This window comes from Emydura macquarii, unplaced genomic scaffold (genome assembly GCF_026122565.2).
Source record: "Emydura macquarii macquarii isolate MOO-44397 ecotype Brisbane River unplaced genomic scaffold, CSIRO-AGI_Emac_v2 contig_1551, whole genome shotgun sequence".
NCBI lineage: Eukaryota > Metazoa > Chordata > Testudines > Chelidae > Emydura > Emydura macquarii.
This window is the reverse complement of record NW_027131688.1, coordinates 9488132-9514514: the sequence shown is the minus strand read 5'-3', so window position 1 is coordinate 9514514 and position 26383 is coordinate 9488132. Positions and strand designations below refer to the sequence as shown.

The 26383-nt window shown below is 44.4% G+C and overlaps 1 protein-coding gene across 2 annotated transcripts; it reads left to right on the top strand.

Moving 5' to 3' along the window:
• Window positions 1-618: 618 nt before the first annotated feature.
• Window positions 619-26383, top strand: GCH1 (GTP cyclohydrolase 1). Of its 2 annotated transcripts, XM_067554805.1 has the most exons (7): window positions 619-1043; window positions 11427-11525; window positions 17968-18077; window positions 20255-20310; window positions 23531-23562; window positions 24665-24749; window positions 25457-26383. In XM_067554805.1, the coding sequence occupies exons 1-7, from the start codon at window positions 701-703 to the stop codon at window positions 25581-25583; spliced, it is 852 nt and encodes a 283-aa protein (XP_067410906.1). In that variant the 5' UTR covers window positions 619-700; the 3' UTR covers window positions 25584-26383. The 2 variants fall into 2 exon arrangements, with proteins under 2 accessions (XP_067410906.1, XP_067410908.1); XM_067554807.1 differs by lacking the exon at window positions 11427-11525 and having other exon boundaries at window positions 621-1043.

Sequence of the window (26383 nt, the reverse complement as noted above, 5' to 3'; positions counted from 1 at the left end):
CTCCACCAGGACAGGGGGACCCTGCTGAGCGCACGGACGCCGCTCCTCGACCCGGGGCCGGGCGCGCACGGAGAGCCGGGACTCCTGGGCGCAGACACTGCACTCCTCCGGCTAGTGCCCGGCGCAGGACACCCCCCCTACCTCTCCGGTGCGCACCGATCCCCCCCAGTGCCCGGCGCAGGACACCCCCCTACCCCTCCGGTGCGCACGGATCCCCCCTAGTGTCCGGCGCAGGACACCCCCTACCCCCTCCGGTGCGCACGGATCCCCCCTAGTGCCCGGCGCAGGACACCCCCTACCCCCTCCGGTGCGCACGGATCCCCCCTAGTGCCCGGCGCAGGACACCCCCTTACCCCACCGGTGCGCACGGACCCCCCCCAGTGCCCGGCGCAGGACACCCCCTTACCCCTCCGGTGCGCACGGATCCCCCCCGAGTGCCCGGCGCAGGACACCCCCTTCCCTTCCGGTGCGCACGGATCCCTCCTAGTGCCCGGCGCAGGACACCCCCTTACCCCACCGGTGCGCACGGATCCCCCTAGTGCCCGGCGCAGGACACCCCCCTACCCCTCCAGTGCGCACGAAGCCCCCCCCCGCCCCTAGTGCCGGGCACTGTACGGGCCCCCTCCCCCGGGATAGTGTGATTCTCTCCTTCCCAGCCCGCCCCCCAAGTTCTGGGCGCACGGACCGAGTCCTTGGGCGGATGGAGAAGGGGAAACTGGGGGCGCTGCTGGAGGCAGTCAGCTGCAATGGGTACCCGGCGGAGGAGAAGCAGCAGCCGCCGCCTTCGGCCGCTCCAAGCCGGCCCCTGGAGAAGCCCCGCGGCGCGCCAGGTGCCAGCGCGCAATGCCTGGACAGCTGGAAGGAGGAGAGGACCCGCAGCGAGGAGGACAACGAGATGAACCTGCCCAGCCTGGCCGCCGCCTACACCACCATCCTGCGCTCGCTGGGGGAGGACCCCGCGCGGCAGGGCCTGCTCCGGACCCCTTGGAGGGCAGCCACTGCCATGCAGTTCTTCACCAAGGGCTACCAGGAGACCATCTCAGGTATGGCGTGCACAGGGGACCCTGCCCCTGGGATCCCATCTCAGGAGTGGGCGGGGTAGGGGGTTCCCGAGCGTCCTTGGCATCACCCTGGCTAAAGGACGCAGGTGTCCCCCACACCAGGACAGCCATCATTTAAGAGGACCGTATGGGTGCAGGGTGTCTCCACCATCAGGAGACCTGCTGGGATATCGAAGTTGTGTGTTGCGGGGGTCCTCCTCCCCCCCAGCAGGAGAGCAGCAGGAGGGCTAGAGAAGGGCCATGCAGGGCTCTCCCTGGGGGCTAGTGCAAAATAGTGCCCCTGAAAAGGCAGAGCAAAACTTGTGTTAAATCCAGAAAACTTTCCTTAACTTAAACAAAGTTAGCATGCCAGGTAAAGCAATCCCGCTGCTGGAGTAACACATTCAGGACTCCTGACCCTGTCCGGAGGTGAGGAAATAAAGGAAATTTGCCTTCAGTGTCTTATCCACGATGGCACCAACTAGGATGGTTGCTTTTTCCCCCCTCCGCCACTTACTCCAGGGTTTGCTTTTGATTAAAACTGAGTGAGATATAAGTTCCTTGCAGTCGTGGAGCCAACCTGTGCTCAACAAATTAGAGAGGGAAAATCCACTCTTGAAACACATCATTGCAATAGCCTTCAAACCAAAATTCTACTTCCTGCATACTCCAACGGCTGCCAGCTTAACTAAAGAGAATGGGGAAACTCCTAGGGGGAGGAAAGTGTGTCATTGGGGTCCTCTGATTTCCTGGGTCTCTAGGATACTTTTAAAAATATCTCCTTCCTCTTATCAGGTCTGCCTCAACTAGGAAAAAAAAATGTCTTAAGGATCTCATGATGCCAGGAGACTTCAGGGTAGGTAGCGAAGGCAGTGCTTACCCTGACCTGACTACAGAATAGTATATTTAACGGGGTTGCAAGCATGCTCTGAAACATGTCTGACAGTTGTGCCTACTTACATCCCGATATTGCCAGTTTCCACGGCATCATGCAGTGGGGATATTTTTTGTTTGTTTGTTTTGTTTTTGAAAGCGTGGGCACTTGTTTTAACCCAGTGTAACTTGTTTTAACAGTTGTCTGATACTTGTGTTCATATTTAGGCTTGCTCCTCAGACGTGAGGTGACAGGCAAGCCAGAGTAAGCAAGTTTAATAAAAGCTTCTCAGTGATCTTGTTTTCCTTAAAAACAGTTTATAAACTGAAATCTCGGATGCAACTTTAACGATGTCTCATGGCTGGTCTGCCATAATATTGTCAATTTAGTGCTACTTTACAAGGACTTATAATGGGGTAGGTGAGAAACAACTTTCTCCATTTTTCTCCTTTTCTTGCAAGCTATTTGCAGCTAAATTTTGCAGGTGTCAACTTTAAATTCAAATAGTGCTGGCTGAGCTAAGCAAGAAGGGTCCTAAGGTTCTCCTCCCCCTCCTGGTCTAAGACTACAAACTCTGGTCAGAGATAGGCTTTTACCATGCCTGTAAAATAGGGCCCTAACCTAACTGGGGATACTTTAACAAAAATAATAATACAAGGATTTGAAAACCTCATTGCTGCTCACCCCTCTCAAGTGAGTACCTGCTAACTTAGCAATTTCTATAGGAAACTTCAACTTTCTAAAAAACCTTGTGTTGGCAAAGGGCCTTTCCAATGTGAACCAATAAGCAAAAGCAATTTGTCTTCTTGAGTCTAAGTTCCACTGTCTACTCTGGTTCATAGCCTTGTCAAACAGCAGCATTGTGAAACTAACAAGATCATGGTCAGTTTCATGGCTGCTATCCAAAACCTTCTGGCATCAGTGAGTCAAGGATGCTGGATGGAAAAGCTGAGCCACAGCAGAGGCAGCAGGTTCTGGTGTTCTTCGGATGGAGGGGGGGAGAAACCAAAAAAAGGCTGGAGGAGAAGGAGGAAGGTTTCCATCACTCTTCCTTCTCCCCATCTTAAGCAGTAACGGGGTAGGGAGGAGGGAAGGGCAAAAGCCATCTCCTCCTTCCAAAAGCTAGAGGCACATGGAATCTTACAGTAATTGCACCCAGATAATTATGTGAAAATAGAGCCAGCCCAAGGGTTCGGTAACAGCTTTCTCCACTTGCCAACAGCCGTGTGTGGCATGTGGGACTGCACATCTCATTGGGCTATTGCCCTTAGACTTTACTAGTGGAACATTTCACCCTTGCCTTTCACGAGTGCATTTAGTCCTTCAGCTTATAGGTATCTGCTACACTTTTCAAACCTGGCTTTATACACACAGATTTATGCATCATCCCCCTCACCCCTCTTGGTGAGGGTTCAAAGAGTTAGCTGAGCAAATATAGAGATTGTAACTACCCGTGTGTAACGTTCCTGACAGTCTTGCTTTATCCTTATTCTGTGAGAATGCCGCGTAGACAGAACACCTTGAGATTTTACAAATGGAAAGCTTGAAAGTTCCACATCAATGAATTTTTTTTTTAAAGGGGAGTGAAACCCTGTCACAAATGAAAACTTATCTGCATGCTGGTCCTCAATGCTGGGTCCCTGAGAGAGGAGTACAGATGTGGGCACTCAACTGGCTGTAAATGAAAGGCGGCTCAGAAAAGCACTAGTTATTACAAGCAGCAAGGTGTAGGAAGATGAACCCGGAGATCAGTCTCATCTGCAGACCACTTCAGAGCTCCCTGTCAATTCCTAATTTCCTCCTCATCACCCTGCCTGCTGCCTGGTAGATGATTCTCATTTGTCTGGCCTCAGAGCATCTGTCCGTGACCACCATGTAATGTCAACTGAGATGCCCGAGTTAGCCACCTGTCTCTCTTGTGCCAGTGTCTAATCCCCACTTCTGTGGGCAGCCTGCGGGGGAATTGACCTGATCTCTAGCTCATTCAGTAGCGCTTCATTCCTGCTGTGCCACCCGCTCCCCTGGGGATTCTGTTAGGACTCTGACAGGGCTGTCCCCATCCTCCATATCCCTGGGGAGCCAGAAGGTCACAGCACTCCACGCCCCAGTGTTGTGTCAGATGCGGACCGGGGCAGGCTGCATTACAGCAAGGAGTATAAAATATTAGTCACCTGCTGCCGACACTCAAAAACTGAAATCTGACTTGTTCTGATGCAGAAACTTTCTCAACCCCTCTCCTTTTGGGGATCAGTAATAGAGGGTGTGGCATGGAGCTTTGGAGGATGGCAGGGGAAAAAAAAACTCATGGAAGAGCCCTTTGGAGCAGCCTTCTGGCAGCCCCTCGCATATGCAGAGTCCTCCATGCTTTGAAGACGTGTAGGTGGACAGGAGGGCAGAACTGGCAGCAAGTACCCTGCAGAAACCTTCTGCACAGTAATCAGGCGTTAGGCGCGAGGTGGCTGTCTGTGGCTTTATTTGTGGACTGTTAGCTGTTTTTCAAAGACAAACTGAGGCTGCAGTGCAAATTTGGTGCTCATTTTCTTCTCCCCCACCATCATAAGGGGAAAAATAATCGCTTTCCAGCCACTCCTCCTCCCCCCGGCTCATACTCCCCCAGCAAACAACCCCTCTTATTCTGCAGTTGAAAGCAGACAGTCAATTTTTTTCCCCATTGGCTGGGTTGGAGAGGACACAATTGTGGCTGTGAGGTGAAACCTGTGGTTACCTAGAAAAATGTTCAGGCAATGAGAGGACTTAGACTTGAGAGTTGACACTGATTTAACATCCGTAAAGTATATCCGTAAATGTGGTTATAGAAAGGTGTTTTTTTTAATATAGCACCTGTTTGTGTCTAAACTTCAGAGCAGGGACTGTCTCTTACTATGTTTGTACAGCTCCTAGCACAATGGGGCCTTGATCTTGTTGGTGCATCTTGGTCCTGTTGTAATACACAGAGTGCTGAAACCATCTTGTCACACTTCTGTGGCTGCAGAGAACTAAATCCAAGGAAGGAATTCAAATAACTACCAATAGTCCAAGTGTTTGAAGTATGACAACAAGGTTTTTAAATCACAGATCTGAGTTTCTGTGTTTATAGTTAAACAACTGGATGTGGTAGCTTTTATTTATAAAGAAATAGTGTTTAGTTTGATGTAAAGATCCCAGAGAAATCTCTGATGTTCGATACACTCAGACATCAAACCTAGTGAACACCATAAAGTGAATGTAAGGTCAGGAGAACACACTGTATAAAATGTGCGAATGTAGAACATGTTCAGCTTAACTCTGTTGTCTAGAAATGAAAAGGCGGGTGTCACATTTGTCTATTTGGTTGCCTTGAAGGCTGTATATAGTTTCTTGGATCTCTGAGTTAGCTGAAAGAGGTGGGCAAAATCAGGAGCTTTCTGGCTAGCCCTTGGTATTGTCTCTGTTTCTCCTCACATGCCCTGCAGCAGCTCTCCATCTCAGCTGGTGAAATCAGAAAGGAGAAAGCAGGAGAGCTGTGAATACAGCTCTGTGTCTGACTGGTGTTTTCCAGAGCTCATGTTTTCATGTATTTGGATCGTACACCGTCATCTATAGTTGGTATTTTCAAAGGTTGACCCACGAAGGAGAAAAAAGGACCGTGGTGCTGTCCTACTCTGTGTCTTTAGGGTGTTTGTAAGAAAGACCTGAAAGGCCTAAAGCAATGGTTCCCAGCCTGTCTGAGTCAAAGCCCCACGAGTTAACACTAGGTAAAACACATGCCCCAGCCCCGCTCACCGGCCATAAACACACATAACCCCTATAAACACATACAATGATAATATAACAACACTGAATTTATTAATAATAATTATAAATGACTCTTACCGGAGTAAGAAGCGAAGCCTTCCCAGGCGCAGCTGCCACTGCACGTCACTTGTGGGGTACACGTCCCTCATGGACTGAGGTTAATGGGGGGGGGCTCTGGCGGGTTGGCCAGGGCTGCTCCAGTCGACGTGGAGATCAAGGCTGCTGCGCTTGGTGTGGAGCTCAGGCGGCTAAGTGATCTCAATGTTATTGAAGCCTCCTGAATCCTCTGGAATCTTTGGTGCCCCCCCCATTGGGTGGGGAGCCGTTGGACTAAAGTATTTTTCTGCTTGGAAACTTCTCCTTGCAAGAGCAGAAACACTTCATCTTCTTGTCCCTGTTGTAAGAAGACTTTCATGATTCAAGAGGGGATTGGGAAATTGTTAACCTTAACTGAAAAGCTTTTTAGCAAAGAGTTTTCTTTTTTGTTTGGTTTGAGCAGCTATTTAAAAAAAACGTGGAACCACCTGGATAAAAATGACAGTCATGCTGTCTGGAGTGGTTCACGACCATGCGTGCCAGTCTCGGGGCAGACTGTCAAAAAGCAGAGCAGGCACCCCAAGCTGGTGGTGTGTTCTGTCATTAGATTTCAGCAACCCAGTAACAGATGTGAAATCCTATCACAGTCTTACCGTGCAGTAACAGACAGTGCCCTTGGGCCCTGTCTGGTCTATCTTACCACCTAGGCAAGCTGGACGTAGTGATAGTTGGTTGCCATACGCCAGGGGTAAGCAATTATTTTTTGTCAAGATCCAAATTTCTTGGTCAAGGTATAGTCAAGAGCCAGATTCCAGAGAAAATCATACAAAAATATTACGTCAATAAAAAGATTTTGTGGTCCATTCAAAAGTCTCTGGCGGTTCAGATTTGGCCTGCTGTCTGCCTATTGACTACCCCTGCCATACACCAAAGATCACAAAAGATTCAGGTTGCTTCCAGTCTCAAGAGGCCAGTCACATACCACAGGTCAATTTGTACCACACCAAAGACAACATTTGTAGCCAATCCTATAGTAAACTCAGGATTTATTAACTAGGAAAATGAAATGAGTTCTTGACAGGTTAAAGTAGGCAAACGTATATAGACCAATGAATTACAGTCTGTGGTTTTAAAAGGTGACAGAGCTGTAGTTGTCTGTCAGCCCTGAATGTCTTTTAGGGCTAACCCAGGCTGACCCCAGGGAATCTCTGCTTCTGTTTCCTAGCTCCAGCCCCGTGAGAGTCCAAACAGCAAAGAAAGAGAAAATTTTCTTGTGTCCCTGTTTTATCCCCTTCTTCCAACATTCAAGCTGATGGGCTGGGCTTTCTTGCAGGTAGCATCTTTACAAATATGAGTGGTCCAGTAACCAAGTCTTTGTACTGTGATGTTCCAAAATGGCCCATTGAGTTCTGATAGTCCTTCTCTGTGGTGGTGGGACCATTCCCCCTGACTGGGGCCAAGTCTACACTACACAACTATACTGGTGTAACTACGTCACTCAGGGGTGTGAAAAATCCAGACCCCTGAGCAACATAGTTATACCGACCTAACCTCCCATGTAAACAGCGCTATGTCGACAGAGAGCTTCTCCCTTCAACACAACTACCGCCTCTCGGAGGTGGGTTATCTACACTGATGGGAGAAGCTGTCCCATCAGCGAAAGAGCATCTTCACTGAACTGAACAACAGCCCAGCTGTGTTGGTGCAGCATTTTAAGCTAGACCCTCCCTAAGGTCATTGGCTCAGAGCTAACATTGTTACAGATGTAAAGTTTTGCTTTATAAATCACTTTATAGGGTGGGACACAAACATTACAAGTGACATTAATGCAGGCAGCAATTAACAAGCATTCCATAGTCTAAGCACATTCCTATAAATCTAATACGTATCTTGAACAATGCTAACATATAGGTGATTGGTCTAGTTTTAGCTGATGCCTACAGTCTTGGTAAGAGCTAGCACCTGGTCTACCAGCATCACAATTACTTCCCTTCAAGTAATCCAGTTTCACTTCCTTGGTACCAGTGATACATTAAGTCTACTGTTGGTTTTTTTCGTAGTCTGCCTGTGCTGGGGAGACAAGACATGGATTCATGACAATGTAGGAACATAAGAATGTCCGTCCTGGGTCAGACCAATGGTCCAGCTAGCCCAGTACCCTGTCTTCCAACAGTGGCCAATGCCAGGTGTTTCAGAGGGAATTAATAGAACAGACATCATAACGTGATCCATCCTATAGGAAGGAGAGGAAAGTGTAAAAACACAGTCTGCCAAACTCAGTCCTCTGTAAATCATAAAAGAGCAAATAGGCTACAGGTTAACTTTTTTGCCTCATTATAGGTTACCTTTGGACTACCACTGTATATATCTCAGGGCCACTTTGGTAATGATGGCTGTAGTGGTATTTTCTGGCCTACTTCACTTATGCTTCTATTTGGTATTTATGTTCTGCAGTCCTATATTATTGTACTTTAGTTAGTATAACAAGAACAATTTATAACAAGCATCTAATTTTATTCTAGGGTATGCATTGGCCCTTTCATTGGCGCAAATGATTCTGTACAACTGATCTGTATTAGCTTGTTTGAGAATTATAGAAACGAGCTTGTATTTTATCTCCGACTTTTCCCCGTGATGTGAAGTCAATGAACAGCAAATATAAAAACATCAACACTCAGATCTGAAGACTGTGAAATGGCTGTTGCGGGGAAAAACATTCTTTTCAAACAAACTTCCTGGGGCAGTCAGGGTCATATAGAAATGGGATTTTTTTTTTAATCCTGTCTTAAATTCAACTAATTAACATTTCCCACAAAATATAATCAGAGTGAGGGTCTGTCTGTCTACTAATTGGTTCTTGGAATAAATTAAACAAAAAAATTGTAAATTTAATTAGGTTTTCCGCAAATAAAAGTAAAGATGGTGAGTCTGTCAATATTTGGTTGTCTTTAATTCAGTGTTTGTATATCTGGATCACACTCTCTGTCAAAAGTTCCATTTTTGTGTTGTGGGAGATGCGGGATGCTTTTATCACTTAAACTTCCTTGAAGGCTGATGTCGGTCAGGCTGGTAAATAATTTAAACATTATGAAGTATATAATAGTGCAAACTTCAGAAAAAGCACACAATAAATGAACAAGAATAAGTGGAAATATTGTGTGGCAGGCTAACCCTAAATTCTAACTAGAATTCAATAAATCTGAAAATGTAGAAATCAGTTTTGCTGATCTAAATAGAAGGGTGAGCATTCTGAAACAGTGAACTTTAACAAAGCTAATTTAAAAAGATGAGACGTAACTGATCCGGCAATACAACAGCAAAAACCAAGCACTGGCATGAAGAAATACCAGGCATTTGCAGAAGGAAAATAAACTTGTTTACACTTGAATATTGAAGCATGCTAAATAAAACAACATGTTCATTAAGGGCTGCAACTACTAGAAAAACCGTGCTAGTCACGCACAGCAAAAGCCTCGCACACCTTTTGTTGAACACAACAGCCCTAAATGCACTCAGTTTGTCTTTCTGCTAAAAACAGTGAGTGTGTTAACTTATTCTGTTCTGCCTCAAAGGTGTTAAATGAAGAATTTTTACCTGTAGTTAAAAAAAACAAAACAAAACTCATAACATACAGTTCCACATAGTTTTCGATTCAATTGTTCAGTAGTCCTACTTGCCTGAACATTTGTTATGGTTCAAACTGTTACGCTTGTGTGTTGTTGTTGTTGTTGTTGTTTTAATTTAGCCATAAGTACTCAGTGATCCTGTACTGTAATCTCTCATTTTAAGGCAAAACTAATAATATCTGGGGTTATATCCAGTACCTATAGACCAACATCTGTCAAATTGTGTACACTTTGGATTTCTCTCTCTCATTGGTTTGTGTGCTCTCTGATGGAGAGTGCTGAATAAATATCACCTTATTGCTATTTTCCTCATCTTTTGTCTGTGGATTTGGTATTTTAACTGGTGACAGCTGTGGGGGCAAACTCACAAGTTTGCTGAGGAGTGTACTTGCTAAATAAACATCATGATATAAAAATAGAGAGTCTGCAGCTTAAACAATTGATTGGCAAAACCACCCTTTTCTAAGAGATGGTGGGTTACTTCATTCTGTTTCTGCTGTTGGAGACAAAAGGTGTATTGCTAGATCTTAGTCCTCAAACAATCTGTTTGTAATTAAACATAATTTTGTAATGTACTGGCTAGATGGATCAAATAGCATCAATTTTCAAATGCTGGTTTTCCTACAGATCTAAATTGTCGTTTTTCAAAACCAGTAAATTTGCAGGGGTGCATATTGTTTGTTATGAGAGCCAGTAATATCAATTAACTTCTCTTGTGGGGAAGCTTTCTTTGTTGTGGCAAGACTACATAATAGGATGAAATTTCCTCCCCCTTGAACTATTGGACTGAGACTCCAGGCTTTTTAACCACTTTTTCTCACTATTCATGCACTCAAATTACACTTGTTTGTCAAAACTTCTTTGGGTTTTAGATATTAACTTAATTTTTTAAACTCTTTATCTGTTTGAGGATCCTCCTCGTTAAAAACTAGCTTCCTCTTACGCTGCCTTTCTAATCCATTGTTTCAAATTTCTCTACCTTCCATCTCTAGTTCAATTTTTAATGGGTCTTATAATATTATGGTAACATTATGAATACCTTTATTGAAATCTTGATACATTTTAATGAGTCTCTACATAATCCTGCTTTTCCTCATATTAATGAATGTATCATAAAAAAACAATTTAAGAATTTTGAAATCTTAGTTACATCCGAGAAACTGTAATAACTGTGATCTTTCATATGAATAAACTCCAAGCTCAAGCTGCATGCAGAATACATTTATAAGAAACCAAATGAATCTGTACAGATGACATGCAATATTGTTATTCAGCTGATTTTGACTTTCCTCCTCTTTTTTTAATACATCAAATATGTATTAAATTATTCTTCAGGCTTTGCTTTTGCTAACTGAGGGGTTAACCCTTGTTTCTGAAACCATTAATTCCATCTGGGGTTGAGGACACAATTCTAGTCCTTCTGAGAGATGGCGATGACAGATACAGACTTCCTAAGACCCCTGTAGGTAAGATTTCTCTCTTTAGTTTCAATCAGGCAGGTCTATATGCGAGGGGAATAATCTGGATTTGATGCCTATTTAATTCTTGTATTGTTTCCTTTTTAGTTCTATTGTCTATTTAGGCAACAATGTTTTCATGCTTCCTTTAATTTGGAACTTCCTTCTTTAATAACAGTTTCTTGAAACTCTGCATTCTCCCTAATCCCTTCATTCTGAAAACTTGAGCCATTAAAATGCCATAACAAAATTAACTCTCTGTATGTGACTGAGAATTATTACTGTTCAATCTGTTTTAGTAAAAAATATAGAGGAATCCTGATATCTTGTATTTTACTCTTTTTATATTAAAAGCCACCATAATTTTCATGCCTTGCCTGTCAAGAATATTTTCCTTAATTGCAATCCCTTCATAACACTACTATATGGATAGAGTGAAGATTTCAACCTTTGATTTATTTTTTGCTGCTTTCCCTATAGCAAGTTAGGGTTTTAGAAGCATCCTGAAATTACATTAATTTCAAATCAATACTCGTGGTGCTTCCACCCACATGCAGCACAGCTGGAGCTTTTGGCAATATCTTGCGTGGATTCTTTTGTTTGTTTGTTCTTTTAAAAGGTCTATCATTCCACATCACTGAACACAATCAGACCTTCCCACAGGTCTGCCAGTCTGCCTCGATCTTGACCGACACGGGCCACACCACTTTATATGAAGGTAGTTCACTCTCACTCCTTGGCCTCTGAGATTGCTTAAAGAGTGTCAATGGGATTTGGACACCGTTCTCAGTCCAGTTCCTGTAACTGACGCCTTCAGCTGGCTTTGAATCAGTCAATTAAAAGAGATTTATTATCATATCCTACCCTGTTTGCCCTGGAACATATTAAACTGACTTGATTAAAGATGCGTATCTGAATCTCAGGACAGCTGTTCCACACTACTAGGCTTTTCTGTGTGTGGTTCTCGCCTTCTGAGTCTGTTTTAGAGCAAACCGACTTCTCTTTTAGCTTAACTTTTAACTTCATGTGTCACTCACTTTGCACGGATACCTGTGAAAGGAAAAGAATTACACAACCATGCACAGAATAAAAACTAGACCTCTGCCTCAGAGCAGCAAGTTTCATGTGCTTCAGCAAGAGGCTAACTGTGGCTCACCGTCTATTGGTAATCTGCCCTTTCGAAATTCAATTCTTCTAGTATCTGGAAAGTACCCAGGGCTTAGCAAACATTTTTCCCCTTAAACTGAAAACGTGTGTTGCAATGAAAGGACTTCTTTGAAACTTGAATATCAGCTGCTTTTAAGTGGCTTAAGTCAGAGTGAAAGCAGCCGATGAACTTTTCATGTTTCTCACAATTGCGATGCATGGTCGAAGGAAGCAAATGTGAGTGTCAAAAATGTTGTAAAACTGACAGGATGCATCAAGATCCTACTCTGTGTAGTGCTGTCATCTTTCATTCTCTTGACCTATCCAGCCAGCTGTCAGGAGACTCAGAGTCTGCCCCTTGGTTGCCAGCGGTGATTTTTGCTTTCCTGTGTCACATGAAAGCCATGCAAATAGTTTCTATAGCAACAGGTCCTCTCTTTCCTCTGACGCAAAATCCCGAAAAGGTCTCTTGTTCATTGTTTTCATCTGATTCTGATTTTTGCTTTCATCCGCTGTTATTTTGTAGATAAAGGTTTTATTTCAATTCCGCTCAGAGCTGCTTCTCAATGGACGTCTACTGTTTGTGTTACTATACATCAGAGTCTCCACAGCAGTACCTTAATTCTGGATCAGAGAAGAACTTGTTGCTGGGAAACTTAAAAGATTACACCTAACTTTACTTCTCACGTTTCCTGCCCCTGTCTTTCTCCCCAAGGCATCTGTGTTTGATCTGAACTGTAGCCGCCGTATTAATACAATGTGTTTGGAAAGGGCTTAAGTGTTCAACTCAGTTAGCTTTTCTCTGAGTTATCCACTTAGAAGAATGCAGTTTCCCTTCCATCTCTCGGCCTTGTAGGACAAGCTGTTGAAGTAGCATGCAAACATATCCATTTTGCAGCTGAGGCCTTGCAAAAATGTAGGAGACAGGACAAGCAGTGCTCTTTAGACCTTTGCAGCCCAGGAGGAATCCTGGTCCTCTCCCATGCACTCCTAGAAAAGAGGCATAAAAATGCATACTGCAGAAAACAAGGAGCCTTAATCTACTGGACAGCATGTCACTTTTTACACGGCTGGATTGTTCTCGGTAGAAGGCAACCTTCAGAGGAAAAACTGATTTCAACTCAACTCAGTTAGCTAACTCCGCCTTTCGGATATGCCACGTCTCATTTGCGCCATCTGTATTGCTTGTGGCACTTGCTCTGGCAATGGTGGTGGGGTTGCTGGAAAGGGGTGACCTGCAGTGATCAAAGTAGTAGAAATGGCCCTGGATGAGTTGTTCTGGGCCTCGGTCTTGCTGCTAATCAACAATCTTTTAGGCGCAGAATCAGCGATAAGACAAGATCCACCCAAGTGAAAAGCAAAGGGGTAAAGTCTTGTGGAGCAGCCCCACCTCTGCTTTTATCTACATATTGTCCACTTGAATTGTAAACTCCTCGAGTAAGTCTACACCGCAGCTAAAAACCTGCGGCTAGCCCACGCCAGCTGACTTAAGCTCACAGGTCTCTGGCGAAAGGGCTGTTTAATTGCTGTGTAGAAATTCAGGCTTGCGCAGTTCTGCGACCCTCCTGCTGGTCAGGGTCCCAGAGCCTGGGCTGCAGCCTGAACCTGACTGTCTACCCCACAATTAAACAGCTCCTTAGCCTGAGCCCCAAGAGCCTGTCAGCTGGCCTGAGCCAGCCAGGGGTGTCTAACGTGTGTGGACATAGGTTGTGTCTACACTGACGACGGCAAAGTTGCCGCCATCAGATCGACTTATCTGGATCGACTGAGCGGTCAGTGAAGACCTGCTCAGTCGATCCAGAAGCTGACATTATTAATCCACCCGCGCAAGTGGTATAGCGCTGCGTCAACAGGAACGCAGTTCCTATCGGCTCGGTGAAGTGAAGACGGCGCGCAGAAGAGAAGCATAGCAGTCGATGGGAGTTACGCAAGTACTTTGCGTATCTCTGCGATTCGGCGGTAGTCAACGGGAGTTAAGTGTAAACCAAGCCATAACCTTTGAGGCCGGGAGCTGTTGGATAATGTGTCTCCAAAGCTCTCTTGCATACGCAGGGCACTGCTTAACTGAAGGCTGCATGGCACTAGCTTTTAGTCCCTAAAAGCTTTGAGTCTGTCTCATGGCTAAGGCACTGGACTGGGTTCAAGAGGCCTGTGTTCCATTCCTGTCTCTGCAACAATCTCTCTGTGTGACTGTGTGACCTTCTCTCTTTTTCCATCTGTAAAATGGGGATAACGCTAGTCTCCTTTACAACGCAACTTAGCCTTACAACTTCCCCGGTAAGTGCATTGAGCTGCTTCACTGGAAGCCTGTAAAAGATCCAGTCTGAAAAGATCCGTTTCTTCTGACGGTAAGGACTTCTTATCTAGGCTATCGTATGAGGGATGTGTGTGGGGGCTGACACCACCTGTATTCAGAGCAAAAACGTACCAAATTCTCAACCATTCCAAGCCTTTTGTTTGACTGTGTAACAGCTGTGTTTGTAAATCTCTATCTACCATCACTGCCCGCCTATTGTGAACAGCAGCTTCCACGTTCTGTAAATGCCAGCTGCTTTTTTAATAGCCATCTGGCGGGATGCCTGTAAGGCTTGGTGGAGTCACAGACCTGCTCTGGGATCTTTTAGCTGAGACCTCTTGGTCACTCTCAGCAATACTCTTAAGAGGGAAGCGTGAGTTTCACTGAAGACAGCATTCCCTCTGCTGTCACGTGCCACATATCACATTTTGATTTGCTATACCACGTCCCACGCAGTGATGGGCTATGGACATTTAGTTGTTTGCTAAAAGTCGTGTCCTTCATGGAACCTCCAGACACATGGTGCTCCAGAAAGAGACCTCATTGCTATTACATCTTACTCTCCCCATTCTGCTTTCATGCTGGATATGGTCCACGTGGAGCGTGCAGTTCTCCAGCATCTTTCATGCTAGCCCTCTGATGCATGGCCTACCACATGCAAGGGCAGAAGTAAGAACGCATGGCGCTTTACCCCTACACGAAAACACACTGTCTCTCCCATGAGGTGCTTAGTGTGAATGAGAACGAGACGGGGAAAAGAGGATGGATTCAATCTGTGTTCTGCTTTGATTCAGCAGGGAGCTGTGCTGGGCAGGGAGGAGCTGTGTAAGGCTACTGGGAAGAAGGGTCTGAAGCAGGGGGATGGGTATTCAGGAGAAGAGGGAAGATGCTTGATTCGCCAGTGAAGGGAAGTTGTCGGGAACGGGGAGTGAAACGAGGAAGACGTGACGGCTGTGGTGGGTGAAGCCCCGGGTGGGGATTTAGCCCGGCTGAAAGGAATAGGAGCTGCTCACGCCCCGAGTGGCCTCGAGTACAGGACTCATCAAAGCAAAAAGCATAAGCAGAGCCTAGGGCGTTGAGATGGAGAAGGCAATGCCAAGCTGGAGTGGAGTTGTGTAGCGCCTTGAAGGGGTGGACAAGGAACGTGAACTTGGGGCAGAAAGAAATGGGGAGGGACACGCCTTTCCCCTGCCGCCCCATCTCCATAGCACATGGGGGTGCGGACAGCTTCCCTCAGGTGGACACTCTGGGGCCCTGCCGATAGCGGGTGGAGGAGTGACCTCAGTTACATTTGCTGGCGCACGCTGGACAGACACTACCTCCGGGCGCAGGCTGGCAGCGTCACCCTGCCCACTCCTGCTGCTGGGCTCTCCGCACTGTCCCTTCCCAGCTTTGCTGGCACTCCATCATTTGCTCCTGCTGCTGCTGCTGCCTCCTCTAACGGGGAAACCATTCTTCTTAGGAAGTGTGCCCCCCATGCTTCCTACCACCCCGGCCCCCTCTCCGCTGCTGGAGTGACTAGGGGAAAGGGACGGAGCTCAGTGCCACTGTAAAGATGTTGCCTGGCTTGTTCTGTGCCCCCTGTTTATACCCTGCCCATGGATAGGGCCAACCCACAATGACTCTCTGAAGTTCTGGCTCGCTGCTTTCCAGGTCACTAACCGTTCTTGGTCATGAACACAAAGAAACAGCAGAATGTCGCAAATGCTGGTTTCCAAGGTTACCTAGGTACTGCTGATAGCATGCAGGAAATTAAAACGATCTGTGATGGCGATCTGTTATCGGCAACAGATGGCAGCTGGTGGGTAGACGTGTGTCCGAGGTAGGCATAGAAGCAAACGCAGCAGCCACAACTGTTGAATTTGTACATTAACCACTGAGTCGCTTGAAGACGAAAGTAAAGGTTGCAGTGAAGTACTGCAGTCATTGGACACCCTTCTTTCTTCTGCGAGGCTTGCTCTTTTTGTGGTGTTGTCTAGCAGCAATAGGGGGCCCTGCAAAATGCTTGGTGTTAACATGCATGGAGAAGTAGCAATTGGAAGAGTTAGCGCCATCAAACTGGCCACATGTCCCGCTTAATTGTTAGCTCAGCCCTGCTCTGATTTATCAGCTGGAGGTTGCTGCCGGAGTCTATGGCAAAGTTCTCCCTGGCACAGACAGAACAAATTACTGCCTCTCGAGTTCACGTCACTGATTTAAACAGCTCACCTCGGCGTCTCTCTCTGTTTGAAATACACTGTCTGTCTCTGACCTCGCGGGCTTTCCTTAACATCCTTTTAACATCTCCAAAGAAGCGGGCTTTTCGGAGATCTCATAGAAGCAGTACTACCCTGCTGTGACCCGATCTAGCAGGGCATGGTCCTGGGAGTACGTGAGGAGCCAGCCTGAGGTTATTTAATCCAGAAGTAGACCGCTCTCTGCTGCAAACAGTAAAGTCACCAGCCATGACATTCAAAAGGCGCCTGTTTCATACTAGAAGAGCCAAGTGTTTGCCCTCCCTCCACCTGCTTGGATTTCCCTTTACCCTCCCCCCCCACTTTTTTTTTGCATGAACATGACTGGCTTCTCATGGGGATGTGTGGGTGTGGATGGAGATGGGCTGTGCGGCTAAACTGGGGTATCCATCTATAAGCCGGTTGGCTTTGCCCCATGCTCTCTGGGAGAGCATAAAGAGCCAGACAGTCAAGACTATCAGTTTCTCATAGGCCTATAAACCCAGACCTTATCTTGCCGAGGGACTGAGAAAGAGCTCTTGACATTCTAACCATCTGCTGGCTTTGTAGAGGCCTGTTGCAGGGCCCGGGATGAAACAGGAAGGAGGATGAAACGGGATGAAACAGGAAGGAGGATGAAACGGGATGAAACAGGAAGGAGGAAGTATCTTGTCAGACTGCTAAAACTGACCTACACAATGCTTTGGTGTTTTTAAGGGCCCCTTTCCCCCCATTTCTCCCCCCACTCTGGTGCTAGTTTTTGAGTGTGTGGAGACCCTTTGCCTTTCGTCTCAACCCTAGACCAGTTTGACCTCTGGAAGTGGGTGCACACAGGAGCCTGTCCAACGCAAGAAGATCTTTTATAACTACACCTTCTTCAGCATTGATTGTAATGGACCATATGTCTACACACCAGTCAGAGGTGGGACTGCAACACGTGTAGACGTACCTGAGCTGGCTTTGATCTACCAAGCTCAGATAATAGCAGTGAAGCCATGGCAGCATGGCCTAACAGCTTGAGTACCTACCTAGAGTCCTGGGCGAGCTTGTACTGTATGGCCACAGTTCCCCTCCCATTGTTGGACAGTTCCCCTCCCATTGTTGGAGCTAGCTAGATCAAAGCTAGCTTGGGACGTCTACATGTGTCTACACACCTCCGACTGCAGAGTAGACATACCCTATTCTTTACTTCCTAGGTTACTCATCTCATTTCCCAGCACTCTGTGGAGCTATACATGTTTTGTCCTCTGAACAAATTAGCTTATCATTAATGACTCTCTGGTGTCTGTGAAGTCTGACATGACAAGTGATCCTGTACCAATCAAACTGTCTCCTTAGTCTATGCTGAACGGCTGAACCTTGGGACCTCGCTTCCATAATTGTCAAGAGTTTGCCTGACTATGGTGTACCTGGGGAAAGTGATTAGAAAAAAACAGAATTCCCCATATTTTGCATGCTGTGTGTAATTTATATATCTATAATCTCATGAAAACATTTCATTTCAGATATCCTGAATGACGCCATATTTGATGAAGATCACGATGAGATGGTAATTGTGAAGGACATAGACATGTTCTCATTGTGTGAACATCACCTGGTTCCATTCGTTGGAAAGGTAACGTCCTCCTACAACAGATACTGTAGTGTAAGCTACGACTCAAACCTCTTGTTCACATGCGTTTTTGGTAGTTGTCTTTTTTTTTTTTTTTTTAAAGCCAATTATCTCTAGAATCATAGCAATCCGAAAATACAAATTCTGAAGACCACTTTCATGCAAGTTTTCTATGGATTTAAGAACCCAACATATAGCACTCAACCTTTATCAGTGTAATAGTTTCTGACATCTGATATCGAAGCTCTTCATGAAACAGCCGCAAGCCTTCAGGGCAGGCATCTTGATATTAAACCAACTCACCCCAGACATCGGCTTTGATCCCTTACAGATTACATTAGCAATTTGAAAAGCCAGTCAGTGCACATTCGTCACGGTAACCACTGCAGACTGTGCAAACCTCGGATTAGTGTGCGCTTTTAAATGAGCAATGGAATAGTAAGGTCAAGGTTTCCAGGAGTGACTCATGATTTTGGGTGCCCCAACTATGATAGCCTAAAGGGGGCCTGAATTCCAGACATTGCTGAGCACCCATCCTTTGAAAATCAGGCTCCTTTCAAGTTGGACACTTCAAAACTGAGGCACTCTATCGTTAGTCACATTTGACTCCCACGCCAAGTCCAAAAGTACCAGAGGATGGAACATCCGCACTCCAGTTTCTCCCCATGAAGCATACTTAACTGTAGTGATGCAGGTGTTCCGATAGCCTGCAATTCCATCCATGCCATTTGTGTACCCAAATATATTCTTGTGAAATAAAATATATGAGGAGAAGCCCAGTTATGTATGTCTCTGAGATAGGGTCATCTCATTTTTGTCTCCTCCCCCACTCTGCTGTATTGCTAGTATTTAAGTCTGGAAACTAAAGTGCTTCGTTTCTGTTCTACCTTTCTATTCGCTTGTACTTTGGTTACTGCTTTTCTCATTATTTCTGTGGCAATCTGTAAATTCTAGCAGTTTAGCCTGTGTGGTTTGGAGAAATCTCGTAAACACCGAATTGGTCCTTTTGTTATGTGTTCTCCCCTTGGGGTGTCTGGACCCTGATTAGTCACAGATGGTCAACTAAATGATTTGATATGCTTCTAAGTACTGTTAGACTAGCCATTCTCCTGTTGGGTACATCAAACATGCTGCAAATGCTCTTCAGTGAATGATGTATTTGTAGCTCTGTCTAAAATTTCACAGTTAATCTGTTCTCTCCGGGCAACAAAAGTCATTGCTTGTTTCCAAGTAACTACTGCAAAACTATGTCTCTTACGTTGATCTGAAATGTTTCGTGTCTTTCAGGTGTCAGTTGGTTGATTACCCAACAGAAAAGTGATAGGAGTGAGCAAATTAGCCAGGTAATTAGGTGGTATTATGATACCTACAGCCACAGGTACAGCAAAATAGGATTCTGAAAGATCAGTCTTCCAGGCAAAATGATACGAAATAACCCTACACTGCTTGTTTCACAATATGAAAAAAACAAAACAAAAACCCAACACACTTTTCCCAGCACAAATCTGAAAATTTTCACTGCTTTTAGGACAGTCTTGAAATATGAGAACTCTACTGTTTCAATATTGTCTATTTGCTTATTAAACATGAATGTTCAGAGAGTAAATGCATATTTGAACAGGATGGAAGGTGGCCTAATCTCATTGGCCTTCTGCTGTATCAATGTCCCAAGAGCTGTCCCTTAATTCTCTTTCCAAGTGCATTTCAGTTTGCACACTAACGCTTCTTGCCATGTGAATTTTCCAGTTAGAGTAAAAAAGACAGGTTTTTTTTTCCCAATAGACTTTTTTTTTTTAAGCACTGAAAGAAGGCTGCATTTATTTTAGCTTAATTTTGCTGTAACAATCTCCCTGTTGCACCTGTCTTAAATTTGGCATGTACTGTGTAGCCCTTCTGAGACTTGGTGTATAAGCATAACTCTTGAGTTTTAAGAGTTGTGATTTCTTCCAAAATACTTACTATGAACTCACTAAACATTCTCAATCTCTACGTGCTCTTCCGTCTTTCAGACTTGCATGGTGGCATGTCCTTCCCCCATGCTAAAACTTCTGGATTTGAAATGGGAGTCGGCCTAAAAGTTTGACATGCGGCAAATGCATATTTTATAAACTATGCATGAGTGTTAAAGATGTCTTGAATAGTCTTTTGATCCAGTTAATGGTTTGTTCCCCTTTCTCTAGGTACATATAGGTTATCTTCCTAACAAACAAGTGCTGGGTCTCAGCAAGCTTGCTAGGTAAGTGTTAATTTAATGAAAGCGATGCTAATTTGTCAGAAGCATTCCAGGCTGTGTTAAGTGTGTTGATCTGTAATCTGGTCCCCTTCTAAAGTACAGCAGACAATAGTAGTATCTCATGTTCTGGATTTGGGTTTATGCAATCCTTCTCACTGAGTCTACTGGAAAATGAAAGCTAGATTGCAGCTGTTTATTGCTTTAAACCACAACATCCTGGGAGTGTGCAGATTGGGGACAGATTCATAACTGCTGAATGCTACTCTAAAACACTGGTGTATAGGGTATACAAAAGTGATGGCAAGTGGTTATTTTTAGGAACTCCAGTCTTTGGAAGGCAAGCAAATAAGACCACTAAAGTTGATTATCTGTTTGCTTGGACACTGCATTATAAGGTCAAACTCCAGAACTTGTGAATGGTAAACATGATTTAAAACTAGCTCTTTCTGGATCATGGTCATGATTTGAATCGAAGATTTTCATATCTACATTAGTTGACTCTTCAATTAAATCTGACGTTTTTGTTTCACTATCCTGCAGCGAACATGCCGAGAGATGAATTTCATGGATGAATTTCAGATTAGGAACCAAAGTAATAATAATGCACTTCAGAAACCTATTTGTTGTCACATAAAAAGCTTTTCCCCAGCCCATGGCCATATGTGACGTGCTGTGCTGAATCGGTAGTAGCAAAAGTGGCATTTATGGAATGATAATGCAACAAATTTGCTTATTTAGAGGAGACAAGAATGGAAGGTTCCCTTCTGGAAAAACTCTGAAGAAGTTGGCTGTTGTTTGGAAAGACTATGTAGTAGTTCATTTATTCTCCGTCTGATACATGTGTAAATCCTCTGTAGCTCCCAGTAACGCCAATGAGAGTTAAACTTGTAAATCCACAGGCATGCTGAGTTTTCTTAGCACGGAGGGAGTGGGTCAAATATGCCACTGAAGCACGTGAAATGCAGTTGGTCCCAGTCTTCACTCTGTTTGCACTAAGAATAAATCTGACTGAGCTGGAGAGATCCTTACCCCATGAACAAGCAATCTTTGTTAAAATAACCTCAGATTCCAGGGAGCGCATCACTCCACACATCATATCTCAAATGGCATGGTAGCTAGAAAAGCTGAACTTTGCCCTGTGTAACAGGCTCAGGCTGACTGTTCAAAAGGCTCTAGAAATTGTGTTGTGCTTCACACACACAAAACATGCATTCTAGTAATGCAGGATGAGAATCTGTTGGGCTATTTTCAGTATCTCCACCTTGTATCTTTCTATTTACTTCGACAAAAGCTTGTGGCATGGAATTTTGTTTTTCTTTCATTGCCACTTCGTACTAGAAACCTTTCTGATGAATGGCATTTCATGATTCATCTTCTATGACGATCAACACTCTTGTGGCTGGAACTTCAAGAATAACTTGTTTGTTGCTATTTTTGAGTAGGATTTCTGAAGGTGACTGGCCCCTACTAAAAGTATTCTCTAACATTTGACTGGCCTTATTTATTGAAGGGTTTTAATTCTTGACATTTTCAGACTCTACACTTGAAATACCAATCAATTGGATTGAGTTTACATTTGTCTGCAATTGTCTCTGGATTGCAGTGGTACAAAGGAACTCTCAATTTAAGAGTCACTCGTCTTGAATGATTCTTAACAGAGGTGGTCACACAATGCTAAAAGTGTATGATTTTTCTTTCCATTTTTCTCTTAGCAATTGGCATAGAAGCACACTATGGGGTGTGCAATATTGACCTGCTGTATGATTTCAGGCTCTGGTCCTGCCCTTTGGAAGTCAGTGTGAAATTCCCATCATTGTCAATAGCAAAAGATCAGGCTTTTAGACTGTAAAATATTATTCACGTTCCTAATTTGTTTTCAAACACTGTGGTAAAAAACAGACTGGATGATCAAAATGTATATTCCTTCCTTGCCCTATTTAATGCAACCTATGGCTCAAATGAAGATTTGTGAGGCTGTTGGTACCATGGGTATAATCTAACCTAATAGGATTATTCTAATGAGTTTGTATAGTCAAGGATGACCTGTGTTCAGTAAACAAACACCTTTCTCTGGATTTTAAAAACAGGGCTTGCAAATCTATTGCAAATAATCCTATTACAAATATATATGTACTTTCAGATCCTCTTCTATTCTAAGTCTAAGAATTTTCGTCAACGTCAATTTTTTTTATTTGTTTATGAATATTTCTTACCAGTGTTAGTGCTACTTTCTATAAAGTGATCGGTGACACCCCCATTGCTCTTCAATAGAGGGACTTATTTTCTGAAAACCCTTCCTCTGAAAATGATGCGCTCCTGCTTTTTCCCAGGTGTCTAATTAATGGCCCAGGCAGGGCAACGTGTGTGTCTGGTTTCTGTCTAGACGGGCAAGACCAATATAGAAGCTTTGTACAGAAGCTTCTTGACACAGCTGATTAGCTCTCTTATTCAGCATTCCGGATTGGCATAAATAACTACTCCTCTGATTCACTGAGTTGAAGTTTTGTCTCTCTAAATGTATAGAGCATAGTACTATGTTGACACACCAGCCCACCGTCTACACAATGACACTTCACCTGAAGTGGGTTAAATCTGCACTCCAATTAAAAAGCAATATGAATTGCCCCTGTTCTGTTTTGTTTTGAAGTAAAAGGAGGTGGTTATCTAACACTGCTCTTACAGCATATCCTTGGGGTTAAAGTACCAAAACAAAGTAGGTCCCTTGCGATCCCAGTGTCAAAAATCTGTTTCCTTGAAGTTCAAATGGAGCTGGGCCCAGTCTCTAGCCATGAAGGTACAACAGTGTGTCATAGCTTCAGGAACAGCCTTGGGGAGCCTTCATTTGATGTCTCAGTCCAGTCCAAAATAAAGCTGTTATAAAAGATGCTACAGAACGAATGAGTCACAGAACAGGACCTACCCAAGCCATAGCCCAACCAAAAGCCCCGAGGAGCTGGGAGAGATGACCTCTTGTCGGACCAGGAAGGATGAAACATCTGCTGCTGTATCCCGTTGCAGGCTGGGAGAGTGACCAGCTGCTGTAAACAACCCTGTAATTTAAGAAACGCAAGCCAGAAGCTAGGCTGCCATGGTGCTTTTCTTTCTCTGCAGACACTGGGGCAGATCGTTAGCCTGGCTTTTTACATGTTTCAGCGTTCACTGTGTGACCCTTGTTCAGTCCTCACCTGGAAGGTGCAATAACACAGATTTCGTTTCTTTCTAGGATTGTGGAGATTTACAGTAGAAGACTACAGGGTAAATAGCCCCTTTTATTCTTAGAGAACATTACCACCGATGCCATCACCTTGCGGAAGCTGGCCATAGTATGTTGGCAGCTTACTACAGCAGAGCTGTATCTGGGCAGACTTTAAATGGTAGTCACGATCCAGGCATTTCTAGTCATATGTCATGTTTTCTTCCCTTTGCCGCTATCCTGAAAAACAGTGTCCCCGTGAAAAGTGACTCTAGCTATGAGACAGACTCAAGGGAAAAATGGTCATTAAGGGAGAGCGGCCAGGACCAAGTGAGGATACTGGCCGTTTGAGGATGAGGAAGTGGTCATGCTGTCCAAAGAGCTGTTGTGGTACTGAAGTATGCTGTACGTTGAGTCTTAAAAGAAATATCCAAGCCAAGACGTGACATTAGCCATCCTCAAAGATGAGCCGCATTCCAGTAAGAGGAAAGGATACACCAGAACCCCAGGCACGTCTGAGGACCACATAGCTACTAAAGAAATTGAAGCTGCCCCCAAGGGCTGCATTTTTAGTCTCCATAATTTCCATTAGATGCTTCTCTTTCCTGTTCCCCTTCTTATCTCATGATGGGTTTTTTATCCCAATTGCCCCACGGTGTTTTGGTGCTAAAACCACTTCTGGAGGAGGGTGGGAGCTGCTCTCAGCTCTGGATGCAGGTCAGGTTGGGTTCAGCCTGGCCTCCCACCTCACTGCTCTGTAACTAGACTCGACCTATTCTTGGCAGCAGATATCTAGCCCTATGTCAAATAAATGAATAGGTGAAAACCACTATGCAAGAAAACCAAACTCACTAGAGTGTCCAGATTTTGCATAAATGATGGCACTACGTACACTCCCCTTCATACAAATATGAAAGTGAAAAATAAGGCTTCCCAACTAGCAACTACCCAGCTATGTGAGAGACGCCTGCACTAACATTCCCTAAGCTATATATCCAGAAAGTACAGAGTTTGAGGGTTGCTTCTCTTGGAACTAGGAATTTGCTATCAAATCGTGTCCGCTCCGTGAGATACAAAACCAGTAGCTGCATGTCTCTGGTACGTATGGCATGTCTCTGGTACGTATGGCTGTATCTGTTTCTGAACACCCTGTTCTCCCTACAGTTCAGGAGCGTCTTACAAAACAAATTGCAGTAGCCATCACAGAAGCCTTGCAGCCTACTGGAGTTGGAGTGGTTATTGAAGCCACGTAAGTGACCATAAGCAGCTGTTCTCTGTAGCAACATACTGTTACTGTGTATTGCTTTGGCAAGGAGGATCTTCCGTCTACACACGGCAACCTGCCCAAATGTATTCCGCATGTATTGCCTCACTCATTCCTGCAGCTGGCATCCCATTCCCTGCACATAAAAGAGGAGCATGCTAAGGAGGCATGTAACAATTTGGCTAATGTGCTATAATGGGGAGAACCTCCACAAGCACTATGGCTGTATCTTGGCTAGTCAGCACTGGATGGTCTTGTTACCCCACCTCGTGGTGACATCTCAATTCAAAATAGATCCTTCAACATGGCTTCTTTGGAATGACCAATTTTCTGTCATCATTACATGCTGAGGACTTCCAGTAGCAGAACTTGGCTCCAATCTTTAAACAAATGTGTTGGTTTGATCAGCATAGCATTAATACACAACGCCACTTTTTAGGTGCGGTTTTCAAAGGCTGCTAAGAATTAGGAACTCAAATCCCACTGAAAGGGAACAGAAGTTGGAAACCTGGGTCCCTTGAAAATGCCAGCCTTGGTACTTTTACCAGACTCAGCCGCCTTAAGTGGGTTATCTGAAATGCTTGCAGTTTAAACTTAGCATTGTAAAATGATTGTCCCCTGCTTCTCAGAGCAATACTCGCCACTTTATAAAGCCTGCCTGATTTACATTCCTTCCCTTTTCTTTCTTCCAGACACATGTGCATGGTAATGCGCGGGGTACAGAAAATGAACAGTAAAACCGTAACTAGCACAATGTTGGGTGTATTCCGGGAGGATCCAAAGACTCGTGAAGAGTTCTTAACCCTCATCAGAAGCTGAAACTGTGTCAGTCGCCGAATGCACTCTACAGATTGTCCTGTCCTGTGTCGCTATCTGTTCTTAACTGTTTGTACATCTCATTTTTAACTAAGTTGTGAGTTATAATTTGTGCCGTGAAAGAATTTTGATGGTAAGTCAAAAAGTAACAATGAGGTAGGCTCTGTGGATATCTATACTGTCTCTTGTGTTACAGTATAATTCCGCTACCAATAATTTTTAAATATATTTGCTCAATCTACAGTACAGTTTATTGCCACTGGGAAAAACAGCAGCTAGGTGGAAGTGAAAAGAGGTTCTTTATCAAAAATAGAACTTTGTTTGGCAGGTTATGTACAACACAACATAGAAAATATTGAAAGGCTACAGATCTTTGTAGGGTAATCTACATGCCACATATATCGCATCATATCCCTAGCAGGAAGCTCCTGACTGATCTCCACTGATACTTCCGGATTCATACTATACCTTTAATTACAACTCTTCTGATGTGTCTGTTTAAGTCTTTGAACATGTATGTTATAGCTTTTTATGTGACAGTCTGGTAACACTTGTTTTGTTAGTATTCACCTTCTATCTTTTGTGGCTTTAGTCCGTTCCAAAGGCACATTGTTATCTTTCTAGTCTCAACATGCAGGGAATTAATTTCAACAGTTTGGGGCGCAATCTTATCTCAGACTGAAGGGGTGTATGTACCTTTCTCTCTGTGCCTCAGAATGAGAATATTATACAACTTTAACTGTATGACTCAATTTTTGTTTTTAAGGAATCTTTACATAAATTACTGTTTCAGTTTTCAAAGA